General features: G+C 38.2%; 1 protein-coding gene across 7 annotated transcripts in view; it reads right to left on the reverse strand.

Annotated features, from left to right (window-relative positions):
- The window catches only part of cblb (Cbl proto-oncogene B, E3 ubiquitin protein ligase), a 180000-nt gene that overhangs the window by 48631 nt on the left and 117292 nt on the right, over positions 1-14077 (reverse strand). For all 7 annotated transcript variants that reach the window (XM_063050588.1, XM_063050587.1, XM_063050586.1 and 4 more), the window contains 4 exons: positions 9213-9350; positions 9001-9088; positions 8220-8351; positions 1832-2029 (listed from right to left, as the gene is read on the reverse strand). In XM_063050588.1, the coding sequence (XP_062906658.1) occupies positions 1832-2029; positions 8220-8351; positions 9001-9088; positions 9213-9350 (556 nt within the window). The remainder of the gene's footprint in view (positions 1-1831; positions 2030-8219; positions 8352-9000; positions 9089-9212; positions 9351-14077) is intronic.

A 14077-nucleotide genomic window follows, 5' to 3' on the forward strand; every position in this document is an offset into this window, starting at 1 on the left:
TCCTCCTCTGCTGAACTCTGAATTTCTCCCAGTCCTCAGGTGAGCCACTTTCTCTGGATAATTTGTATGCTACTTCTTTGAAATTGATACTATCCCTAATTTCTCTTGTCAGCCACGGGTGCACTACCTTCCTTGATTTATTCTTTTGCCAAACTGGGATGAACAATTGTTGTAGTTCATCCATGCAACCTTTAAATGCTTGCCATTGCATATCCACCGTCAATCCTTTAAGTGTCATTTGCCAGTCTATCTTAGCTAATTCACGTCTCATACCTTCAAAGTTACCCCTCTTTAAGTTCAGAACCTTTGTTTCTGAATTAACTATCTCACTCTCCATATTAATGAAGAATTCCACCATATTATGGTCACTCTTACCCAAGGGGCCTCTCACGACAAGATCGCTAATTAACCCTTCCTCATTGCTTAAAACCCAGTCCAGAATAGCCTGCTCTCTAGTTGGTTCCTCGACATGTTGGTTCAAAAAACCATCCCGCATACATTCCAAGAAATCCTCTTCCTCAGCACCTTTAGCAATTTGGTTCACCCAGTCTACATGTAGATTGAAGTCACCCATTATAACTGCTGTTCCTTTATTGCACACATTTCTAATTTCCTGTTTAATACCATCTCCGACCTCACTACTACTGTTAGGTGGCCTGTACACAACTCCCACCAGCGTCTTCTGCCCCTCAGTGTTACGCAGCTCTACCCATATCGATTCCACATCTTCCCGGCTTATGTCCTTCCTTTCTATTGCATTAATCTCTTCTTTAACCAGCAACGCCACCCCACCTCCCCTTCCTTCATGTCTATCCCTCCTGAATATTGAATATCCCTGAACATTGAGCTCCCATCCCTGGTCACCCTGGAGCCATGTCTCTGTGATCCCAACTATATCATAATCATTAATAACAATCTGCACTTTCAATTCATCCACCTTATTACGAATGCTCCTTGCATTGACACATAAAGCCTTCAGGCGCTCTTTTACAACTCTCTTAGCCCTTATACAATTATGTTGAAAAGTGGCCCTTTTTAATGCTTGCCCTGGATTTGTCGGCCTGCCACTTTTACTTTTCTCCTTTGTACTTTTTGCTTCTACCCTCACTTTACACCCCTCTGTCTCTCTGCACTGGTTCCCATCCCTCTGTTGTGAACTAACCTCCTCACGCCTAGCCTCTTTAATTTGATTCCCACCCCCCAACCATTCTAGTTTAAAGTCACCTCAGTAGCCCCCGCTAATCTCCCTGCCAGGATATTGGTCCCCCTAGGATTCAAGTGTAACCCGTCCTTTTTGTACAGGTCACGCCTGCCCCAGAAGAGGTCCCAATGATCCAAAAACTTGAATCCCTGCCCCCTGCTCCAATCCCTCAGCCACGCATTTATCCTCCACCTCATCGCATTCCTACTCTCACTGTCGCGTGGCACAGGCAGTAATCCCGAGATTACTACCTTTGCGGCTCGAATACACATCAGCTAGAGGCTGATTGAGTGCACATTTCGTGGTTTTACGTGTCACGTCCACATACTGAATGGATGGTCCCTACCCACTATTCGTTGGGAACGGTTTTAGCCGGTGTTATGGGCTTTTAGACCTACTCCCTAGGTGGGAAATGGTTACTGCCGGTGGAAAGGGCTAGTAGTCCTACTTCCTCCCTATGGGGAATCGTGATTTCCGGTGGAATGGGATGTGAAATTTGTCTTGGCGTTGGATTGTTCGACATGTTGAATATATGACCATCACCACACTTTGTCACTTGTCAAAGGTGTTAATATACAAACATAACTTACATTAACAAGATTTAATTCTATTGCATTGTTTCAAACCTACCTTTCCAAATGATTCTAGCCTGTTCATAATCAGTGAATCATCACGATCATCATCATCATCCAGGTCCAATATTGGCATATTAAAATTGTCTAGGCAACATTTGGCTCCATCATCTCTTGGATCAAAGGGATCAACAATAATTGGTTCTGTACCTTTGATTTCACAACGGCAAAACGGGCAGCCCTGACCATCAGATTCCTATATGGGAAAGAAATCAAGTGTTATGTAAAAATAATGAAAGATTTGTCTGTCTAAAGTTGTAGTAGAATAAAATTATTTACCTTCCTCTTATTCGTGGATTCCCAAAAATATATAGGTAATACAAGGATCAATCTATATTCATCTACATTGGAATACGCTTCCAAAGCGAAATGCATTACAAAAATGTCGAATAATTTGGAATTACATTTTATTTTACACAATCATTTCATTTTTAAATCTTTTTATTAATATAATCTTCTACAGCTACAAAATAGAGATTCAACAAATTACTATATATATATAATTAATAAAGCTGAAGAAAAAAACCATATAAATGCTAATGGAAAAAAAATTTTTATATAAGAAAAAGAAGCAAAAAAGAGAACCCCAGCTAACTAAAAAAAAAACCCACTAACTATAAAACAAAAAAAAAGAGGGAAAAAACCCATAAGGAACCAACCCCCGGAGCGATACATCTTACAACCATATATATATATATAAAGAAAACAACAACCACCAAATCACATTTATATAATATAAAATTGGAAGGAAACCATGTACAAAAGAGCCCCACCTTCTCTCAAAATCAAATTGGGGATCAAAAGTTCTACTGATTTTTTTCCAAACTAAGACATAACATTACTTGGGAAAACCATTGAGTTAGTGTAGGAGCAGAGGTATCTTTCCACTTCAATAAAATAGCTCTTCTTGCCAACAATGTAACGAATGCAATTACATGTTGGTTTGAAAATGAAATACCCTGAATATGATGCGGAATTATTCCAAATAGAACAGTCAATGTATTAGGTTGTAAATTTTGTTTCAAAGCTTTAGAAATTGTAGAAAATAAAGATTTCCAAAAAGATTTCAACAAGGGACACGACCAGAACATATGTGAAACACAGGCATTTAAAAAAAAGTTTTCTGAAGATCAAGAATTTTATATTTAAATTGGAAAATCTCAAAGCCAGTAGATTTTTAAAATCTAATTCCATTATCTATTTAGATTACCTTAAAGAATTATTTTCTTTTCAAATGAAAACATGATCATTTAGAAAACCAAACTTCCTGTCTTTCCCTACTTTTATGTTTCTAATTTTCTATGTCCGTAACATCTGGTTTTAAATCCATTGCTGATTTTCATTTTGACAGCTATTCTATTATCTCATTAGACTTTAAAAAAACAGTTGAAATTCCCAACTTCGGCAGTCAAACTCCAAAGCCAAAAATGGGGCCCTTAATATCAAATACTTTGTATTCATTAATGTGTGAAAGGCTTCTCTTTGGTTTATTCTCTGAAGACTCTGAATCAGATTCTAACAGTAAGTGAAAACCAAAAAACTGCAGATGCTAGAAAACTGAAATAAAAATAATGCTGGAAACACTCTACAAGTCGGGTAGTATCTGCATTATAAGAAACAGAATTAACTTTCAGATTGAAAATCTTTCATCAAAACTGCAAAAGTGAGAAAGCAAGTTGGTTTTAGTTTGCATAAACAGTTGTGTGGGGAGGACAAAGTGAGTCTAATAACGCAGCACAAGATTTGACAAGGTGATTATACTGCTTACAGAACTGTCTTAGTGAGGATTGCTAGAGAGAGAAAAGCAAGAAAAAAGCCTGTAAAAACTAAGAATTCATGACTAACGATGTCCTGTTGCAATTACAGATGGATTTGGTGATGAACTATCTCCTCACTTCCATGGTTCATCCTTTATCGATGCCATCACCTCTGTGCCTGGACTCCCTCAACTGTTCATTCCTTTTATGTGCCGTGTTGTATGACGTGGACGATCATGGTCTTTTCATGACAAATTTTATACAGAAGTGGTTTTCCATTGCCTTCTTTTAGGCAGTGCCTTACAAGATGGGTTACCCCAACCATTATCAATACTCTTCAGAGACTGTCTACCTGGCATCAGTGGTTACATAACCAGGACTTGTGCTATGCACCATCTGCTCAAACAGCTATCCATCACCTCCTCCTATGGCTTCACTTGACCTGGATCGGGGGACTAAGCAGGTACTACACTTTGCTCAAGGGTGACCTGCAGGCTAGCAGAGGAGAGGAGCACCTTACACCACCTTCGGTAGAGACGCATCTCCACCCCACCACCCAAGGTATAGCTAGATCACACTTTGAGTAATGAGTGCGGTTTGGTCTCCTTATTGGAAGAAGAATGTTCTCATTGGGGGCGGATGCAGCAAAGGTTCACAAAATGGAATGCTGGCATAGCAGGGCTATCTTATAGAAGTTAGATTGATTATACTTATATTCAGTTTAAAAGAATGGGGGAGCTCCAGGGGTCACAACCCATGGAAAATGCTTTTTCTCAAACTTTCGCTTGCAGTTATCACTTGAACAGTCCAGGAAGCCACAAAGAGATTAGAGTGGGAGGCGAAAGTAGCATGAGGAATTAAATAGCAGGTAAATGAAAGTTCAACATCAGCCCTTTAGACTAAACACAGGTGCTCTGCAAAGTGTTCACTCATCAGCTTCTGGTGTTCCCAGAGGGGAAGAAACACATGTTAATCATTGCTTCACATGAAAGGATTATTAGGTCCCTGGATGGCGAAAAGGGATTAAATTAAAAATAAAAGCAGGTGTTGCATCTGCTGCAGCTGCATGGGAAAGAACCATGAGAAGATGAGAGGTTGGTGGACATAGAAATGGCATAGCAAGGTGGCAAAAAGGGAATGACCCCTCTGTAAAGCTGAAAAGGCAATGAAGGTGAAGATATGCCTTGTGATGAAAAATTTTTGAACGTGGTGGACAATGTGAAGGTCCATCTGTTGAATGAGAAGGTTGATTAGATGAAAGATGAAGACTAGATGAGATATGTATCAGGTTTCAAGCCATGATAAAGGACAGGGAAAAGCATCTCAGAATGGAAAATCTCTTTATCGGAGCAGATACATAGGAAATACAAAAAAGAAAGATTGGAATGGAATCCTCACAGGAAGCAGCTTGGGAAGAAATATACATGACATAGTTGTGGGAGTCTGGCAGCAAGAATAATAAATTCACAAGTTCTGTATAAGTGCAGGAAGCAGCATCAATGTAGTTAACCAATGGTCCAAAAAAATAGCTGAAGGGACCAGAGTAAGAATGAATCAAAGACGGCTCTATGTATCCTATAAAACATGGCATACTGTGGGCCCACACTATTTTCAAAGCTGTTGTTTTCATCCAAAGAAAGTGAACTTGTTGTTATTTAATATGAGAATGAGGTCTTCAGTCATTCGCCTAGCAACGATGGAGAAGAACCAGTTGAGCCTCTGTTGGCTGAAAAAGCAAAGATCATCCCACTGTGTTACATAGAGTGTAAAGGGCTATATGTTTAGAATACAGGTGAGCCTGTAGAAACCAGGAAAATGAAAACTGTTATAGTGGTAGAGGGCATCAAATGTGACTGTAAGTGGGAAAGGCCTGGATCAGGACAGCAAGGATGGCGCGGAGGTGGGAAGAAACAAGTTTGGTGGTGTAAGAACAGTCAAAACAGCCTGACAGTCCAGATTGTGGATCAACATGTGGGGACAAAAGCGGGCTTTTTCGGGGTTAGATGACTACAAGGATGGTGGCTGTGAAGGAAAGATTTCCAGAGAAAATAAGGTCACTGACACTCCTATGAGACAATTACCTGATGCTGATCGTCCAGAAGAATATACAAAGAGGTAACTGAGAGCTAAGGTTTGACCTCTGTCATTTCACAAAGGCACAGCAGCACACCCTTGTTGTTGATAACAATCAACAACAGAGTGCAAGTGGATTCACCTCATACGCCTGATCTCACACTTCCTTTGCTCTATTGAAATCTCACACATTTTCTCTGCAACTTAAAGCTAATTTGTTTTGCAATTTTCCAGTTTTGACGAAAGATCTTGGATTGGAAACATGAATTTGTAAAACTATACAGGCACTATATGACAACCCTACTGCTACAATTAAAATCAATGGATATTTATCAAATAGTTTTACCCTAGAAAGGGGCACGAGACAGGGTTGTGCATGGTCACCGCTACTCTTCGCATTATATCTGGAACAATTAGCTCACTATATCAGACAAAATGAAGATATCAGGGTAATTACTTTTAAAGGGACAGAGCATAAATTGGCCTGTTATGCGGATGACATTTTGATCTACCTAGAGCAACCAACATACTCTTTACCTAAATTGAGGCAATCCTTTGAACAATATGGTCAATTATCAGGATACAAGATCAACATAGATAAAACCCAACTACTTTCATATAACTATAGCCCACGAAGAGAAATTGAAAGTAGATATCCCTGGGCATGGCAAACAAGAGTCTTTCAAATATTTGGGCATTATTATGCCAAAAGATTTGTCAAAATTATCAGAATGCAATTATCAGCCTATATATAAAAAATTAAGGAAGATATAACAAGATAGAACCTAATTCCTTTTTTCAGTCTCCGTTCAAGGATTGAATCTATTAAAATGAATATATTGCCCAGACTATTATATCTCTTTCAGACCTTACCAATAGAGATTAATCAGAATCAATTCAATGAATGGAACAAAATGTTATCAAGATATATGTGGCAAGGTAAAAGGCCTAGAGTTTGTCTCAAAAGTTTGCAATTAGCCAAGGAAAAGGGGGGATGGGGGCTACCTTCTCTTAGAGATTATTATTTTGTAGCACAGTTGAGTGCTGTGATATGTTGGTGCAATCCAACATATGACGCTCAATGGAAAAACACTGAGGAGGGGATACTTCCCATCCCCATCCGGGCAATTTTGGCTGATAACAACCTACAAAGTTTGATAAATAATATTGACAACCCGTGGGTGACATGGACTCTTAAAATATGGAAAACTATTATAAAAGAATATAAACTAGAGGGAGATATTGCAATTCTTAAATGGTGTGCATATGACTTGGATTTTATGCCGAATAAACTGGATGCTAGATTTAAGAACTGGAAGCTAAAGGAATAACAGTTCTTTGCAATATAATGAAAGAAGGAACACTGTTCAGTTTTGAAAGGCTTAAAGAGAAACACATTAGAAAAACGAGACTTTTATCAGTATCTACAGATGCGACAGCATGTTAATAGGATGGTTAAAATGTAACCAAGGCAAGTACACGTTTGATAGAGCTATTTAGAAAAGCATACAATTCAGGTAACGGTAGTAGAATCATTTCAAGCATGTATAAGGGTTTGTCAAATCTTAAAACACATACGACTTCATACATTAAAACAAAATGGGAGAAGGAAGGAGGGATAATTATATCTGAGGAAGGAAGAAGACAATAATATGGAGGTATCAATGGAAGTGTACCAGTTCACAGAAATAGAGGGAGTTTGGATGGAAAAACTTGATAAGATATTTTATTACACCCTCTCAGAAATCCCATTATGACAGTAATCTCCTTGTTTGCTGGAGAAATTGTGGAAATCAAAATGCAGACCATTATCATATTTTCTGGGAATGCCCCGTTATCAAAGACTCTTGGAGTGGGATACACAATGCCCTACAAGACATCTTTAAATGTGAAATACCCTCAGAAAGTAAGACCATATATTTTGGGTATGTACCTCAAGAATGGTTGAAAAGACATAAATATTTAATGAATATACTGCCGGTGGCTGGTAAAAAGACCCTTACCAGGAAATGGTTATCACAGGAGAGCCCAACTTTAAATGCATGGATGGAAATTATGATGGACATTTACAAAATGGAGAAGATAACAGCATCTGTTAATCATAAGTTGGAACAATTTGATTCATACTGGGGAAAATGGTTCAACTACATAACACCTCATAGGCCTGATTTTATTCTCACAAATCAATGACTATGTTGTAAAAAATAGATCACTCCCTACTTGTACATAGTTTTCTCCTTTTGCTTGTTCTTTCTTTCCTCCCTTTTCTATAAGCCTACACCACAGATAAATATTATGTGGAGATTTGTGGCAAATACGATTATATGATATATATGTACAATATCTGAAATACATCTTATGGAAATGTTTGTTTGATGATGAACGTCAATAAAAAATAAATTACAAAAGAAAGAAACATGAATTTGGTTCCTTTTTGGACAGATGTTGCCTCATTAGCTGAATACTTTCAACATTTTATATTAGACATTTTGCATTACATTTTTCGGTGCCTTTGTGGACTCTGCAGTCACAGGAATTCTATGTTTGTCCACATACCTGCCATGCCGTCAGACAAGATGTGCACATCAAGTGACCACATGGTTCAATCTTCACATCCTTATCGTTCTCAGCACAGATTTTACACAACTGAAATGTAGAACCCATCTCACAATAGAGCTCATATTGTTCCTAATGGGAGAGAATTTTAAAAGGTTTACAAAATTAGTGAAATTTATAGAATACTACTGGTAATAGTCTGCTGTGGCAAACTATCCATTTTACCACCCACCATATTTGAACTTGTTTCCAAATGTTTCTGATGTAATCCTTATGTCTTTCGTATTTAATGAAGTTGCCTTTGTTATTGATAAATTTTGCAGAGGCCTTCAATTAAATACAAGGCTCACTGTTTGTGCAAATGCTGGTTTCAGATGTTTGGCTGGTTTGTAAAACTCAAAAACTTTGGCAAACCTCTATAGATGTGTGGTGAAAAGTGTATTGACTGGCTGTATTATGGCCTGATATGAGAACACCGATGCCTTTGAGTGGAAAATCCTACAAAACATGGGGGATTCAGCCCAGTACATAATCAGTAAAGCCCTCCCAACCATTGAGCACATCTACAAGAAACGTTGCCATAGAAAAGCAGCATTAATCATTAAAGATCCTCAACACCCAGGCCATGCTCTTCTCTCGCTGATGCCAACAAGTAGAAGTAACAGGTGCCTCAAAATGTCTGCACTCTGGCAGATTAGGGCCATGATAAAAAAAAACAATGATGTAATCTACCTTTAAGACAATAAAAATTTAAACAATACCTGGATAACAATAACTTTACCTGTGTAACCTTTATGTGATCATGAGGTGTTGGTTCACATAATCCAGTTAGATCTGGATTGTAACTTCGTCCATCTGGGTATAAATAACTAAATAAAAGAGGGGGAAAAACTTTACATATTTCAAATACTCACATCATAATTAAAATGTTGAAGAAGATTTTGACATCATTTCTTATTGTTTATTTGTAACTTATCAACATCAAATACATACAATCCTTCTCGGCATCCATCTATTAGCGCTTGAAAAAGTGGTTTATTGTGTGGAATGGTCTGCAAGATGTTTCCATCATTTGTTACATAGCCAATAGCCCATTGGCCAAGTCGGGTACAACTGAGCCTAAAGATGTAGCTGTGGCAGAAACAAAACAAAGTAACTAAGCATGAACATACAGAAGTTCCAATACTCAGATCAACTTTATATAAGTGGACTTAAAAGGCAATTCAAACAGCATTTTATTTACACAGAACAGTCAGGTTTTTTTGTAAAACAAAAAAAAAATCACAATTTGCAGCATTTAGAACTAAATTTTGTAAACCTGCCACAGGGAGCTATTGCCATGTCCAGAAGCCCACTGTTTGCTGTTTGTGCAGCCTGTATATATGAACAAATGTTTGGGATGCTGGGAGTATGAATTTGCCTGCTGCTGCAGGGTTGCAGCCATCTGTTAGGAACAATTCACCGGAATGGAACATGGTATGACCTGGGTAGGACCTGTACCATAGGCTCTGAAATAGAACTCAGTTAATGAAAGACTGAATTGCATTGAGTGATTTCTGAAATGCTACTTACTCCAGTGTGTCTCATGGAAAACCATTAGTTAACTAAGTACTTAATTGTGTCTAACATAAATAATTTACGATTACTGTTGAAAGTTGAAGACCAAGACTAGAATTCCTACTTGAAGAACTAAGAGGAGCAGGAAATGCTCATTCAGCCTTGAGGCTGCCCATGGTTGACCTTCAGTCTCAAAGAGTTTTCTTGATATCCATCAACTCACTCAGAAAAGATTGGTTTGCAGGTACAACAGTTATTAAGGCAAACAGAATTTTATTTTATTTTTATTAAGAGATATAGCACAGCAACATGCCCCTCTGGCTGAATGAGCCCATGCCACTTAATTACACCAATGTCATCAATTAACCTACTAACCCAGACATCTCTGGAGGCAACCAGAGCTCCCAGCGGAAACCCATGCAGCCACGGGGAGAACATACAAGAACCCTTACAAGACAGCAACAGAAGTTGCTGGCACAGTAACAGTGGCTAAGACAATGACAGTTAAGGGATAGGGGTATCCATTTTTCGAATGACCTCAAGTGCACAGGAATTGTGGTTGCCACAAAAAGACTAGATATCACAACAGATGAGATTAAGGTTTAAATATTTTAAATGATAAATTCTAAATTAGTGACTCCTATAGAATGCAAGTATGAAATTAGGAAGAGGGCAAGAAATGTTTTAGCAACTAAAGAGCTACATTAAATAGTAAACAAATTATGGAGGATCAGAATATTATCCAGAATGTTTAATAGATAAAGGAACAGAACAGAAGGACAGAGAGAAAAAAACTAATTTATTTAGGCAATGAAAATTTATTGCCACCATCACTGTATGTGAATGATTATGGTGAAATATAAATTAAGGCCAATGCAAGCATTTTTTAAAAAAAGGATTATAGATGCAAGTTCATGGATTTTGTACTTCAAAAGCAGAGTTTAGGTTGAAGTTAATAATATTTCAGGAATGAAGCAATTCAATATGGAGTTAAATAGAGGTACCATTTGAGTGTTCTTGTAAGCTACAGTAAAGCAGAAAATGTAGAAACGCTCAGCAAATAAGACCATAAAACTATAAAACCTAAGCGCAAAATTAGGGCATTCGGCTCACCGAGTCTGCTCCACTATTCCATCACGGCTGATTTATTATCCTTCTCAACCCCATTCTCCAGTCTCCTTTCTCCCCATTACCTTTGACACCCTTACTAATCAAGAACCGATTAACCCCTGCTTTAAATATACTCGATGACATGGCCTCCACAGCAGGCTGTGGCAATAAATTCCATAGACTCACTGTCCTCTGCCCAAAGAAATTCCTCATCTTTGTTCTAAATAGACATCCATCTATTATGAGTTTGTGATCTCCAAGCAAAGGGAACATCCTCTCCATGGACAAACCTAGGCATTTCAACATTCAATAGGTTTCAATGAAAAACCCCTCATTCTTCTAAACTCCAGTGAGTACAGGCCCAGAGCCATCAAATGCTCCTCCCCCGGGAGGAGCATTTGATCCTGGGAATGAACCCCTATCGTTCCCAGGATCATTCTCTGAACTTCCTTTGGACCCTCTCCAATGGCAGCACATCCTTTCTGAGAAAAGGGGCTCAAAAATGCTTACAATATTCCAAGTGCAGTCTGACCATTCCTTATGAGGCCTCAGCATTACAGCCTTGCTCTAGACCTTTCAAAATGAATGCTAACATTGCATTTGCCTTCCTTACCACCAAGGCAAACTGCAAGTTAACCTTTTGGGAATTTAGCACAAGGCCTCCCAAGTCTCTGTGCACCTCTGATTTTTGAATTTTCTCCCCATTTAGAAAATAATATATGCCCTTATTCCTTCTATTGAAGTGCACTTCCCTAGACTGTATTCTATCTCCTATTTCTTTGCCCTATTATTTCTACTAATCTGTCCAAATCCTTCTGTAAATCCCTGATTCCTCAGCACAACCTGCCCTTCCACCTATTGTTGGAATCATCCACAAACTTGGCCACAGACCCATCAATTCTGTCATCCAGAGCATTAACATACAACATGAAAAACAGTGGACACCACTATTGTTAGTCACAAGTAGCCAACATGAAAAAGCACATTTTACTCCCACTCTTTGCCTCCAGACAGTCAATCTTCTATCCATGTTAGTATCTTTCCTGTTGTACCACAGGCTCTTATCTTGTTTAGCAGCCTCATGTGCAGCACCTTGTCAATGGCCTTCTAAAAGTCCAAGTAAGCAACATCCACTGACTCTCCCTTGTCTATCCTGCCTGTTATTTCCTCAAAGAATTTCATTTTAAGGAAACCATGTTGACTTCAGTCAACTACATCTGGCAGTACGATGATGAGTAGAAGAATCAACAACTAATCTGGTATCTTAATTTGGCTCTTATCTAACTTGTACATTTTAAACACTTTGTTTTAATTTCAGATTTTTCAACATTAGCAATATTTTCCTTCTGTTCACTTATACCACCTGAATAGCTGGTTGTGAGTAACCATACCAGTTTCAAAAGGTGCTTTCTCATCAGGCCATCAAATGCTGTTGCACGACTCCAAATCACACTTTTGAAAATATACCATCCAACCTCCATAAACTCAACAGCACTACAGTGTTATACAAGGTTCCATTCAAATCCCATCTACCCCACTCAGACACCTTATAGTTGGACTGTGTTGCAATAAGGCAGAATGCTGATCAAATTCAATAGGCAGAGCAACATAGCATATTAAAAGAAAAAATACCATGGTGCAATAAACAAAAATTATTCTTTGTATTATTGTTATGCACTTCAAACACCCATTCAGAAGCAATCTTCTGTAATTGCGTGAAAATGGTAGCTACAGTTCATTTTAAGGCATTAGAGGTGGGTCAAAGTTGCACAGTAAGGGGGAGAAAAAACAGGATTAGGGCTAAATTTCCAAAAACAAATCTAAAGTGTAGTATGGTCAATGCACAATGAACAGTGTAACTTTCTTGTCAACTCCTTTATGCCTTATAGTCCATTTAAAAGAAGTGTAGCAAAGCATCTTTGGAAAATGTTCGAAGTTTAAAGTTCAAATCTCAAAATTATTATCAAAGTATGTAAAGTATGTATCAGCCTGTTCTAGTTATTCCCTGATTTAACAAAGGGACACATTCAATTTGTCAGTGTCAATATAAACAACCTATTGCAGTTCAACTTATTACAATCTAACTGCCTTACAGCACTGTTAATCTTAGCCACACAGGTACTTACAAAAAAATTAGTCCCAATCTTTATCAACAGGGATGTCCTTGCTAAGCACTATGAGATTAGCCCTTTCAGCATTAAACAAAGATCTTAGAAATAATTTGAAATGAATAGTTTGAACACAGCAGGATAGTGCCAATGTATTGCCAAAGGAAAGTATTCCTGTGCCCTAGGCCTTTAGGATTACATTAAATCTAGATATACAGCTGCAGCTGACAGTCTACCGTACTTTGTCAGACATAACTTGCAAGTAAAGCTTATAAATCCCATCTCTCAGTAAATTAAACTAATAATTATTTTAAATTGTCTTATACTTAGAATCAAGATAATAACAAAAGCAATCAGAGAGCATATGATATAAAAATGTACAGAAGGGTTCACAGAATAAGTAACAAAGGCTAGAAAATGACCAGCCCTCCAAATACCGTAACAAGCATATAACAGATACCATGCACCATGTTAAGCAATTTTAGACCTCTCATCCAAGCATACCAATGTAGAAAATTAATTTAAATTTAGTATAATTTTGATTATGAGAAATAGAGAAATTGTCCAATTAACATTTTTATAAACGATAAATACCAGTAGACTTTATGTGACCAACAAATAGATTAAATTCATCGAAGGTGCATGTTAAATGTATGTACTTTTACCCCTGAACTCATTCAGAATGTTTGAAAACTGGTGACTTCAGTATTCAAGTTCTGTGACCATGCAGGATAGGCTGGTTACAATAATATTGGATTAATAACCCAGAGTTCTACGAGCTGTTGTTTGCTGTTGTGTGCTGGGGCAGCAGACACCAACAGAATCAACAAACTCATTCGTAAGGCCAGTGATGTTGTGGGGATGGAACTGGACTCTCTGACAGTGGTGTCTGGAAAGAGGATGCTGTCCAAGTTGCACGCCATCTTGGACAATGTCTCCCATCCACTACATAATGTACTGGTTGGGCACAGGAGTACATTCAGCCAGAGACTCATTCCACCGAGATGCAACACAGAGCGTCATAGGAAGTCATTCCCGCCTGTGGCCATCAAACTTTACAACTCCTCCCTTAGAGGGTCAGAC

Source organism: Mobula hypostoma, chromosome 6 (genome assembly GCF_963921235.1).
Source record: "Mobula hypostoma chromosome 6, sMobHyp1.1, whole genome shotgun sequence".
In the NCBI taxonomy this organism is placed as follows: Eukaryota; Metazoa; Chordata; class Chondrichthyes; order Myliobatiformes; family Myliobatidae; genus Mobula; species Mobula hypostoma.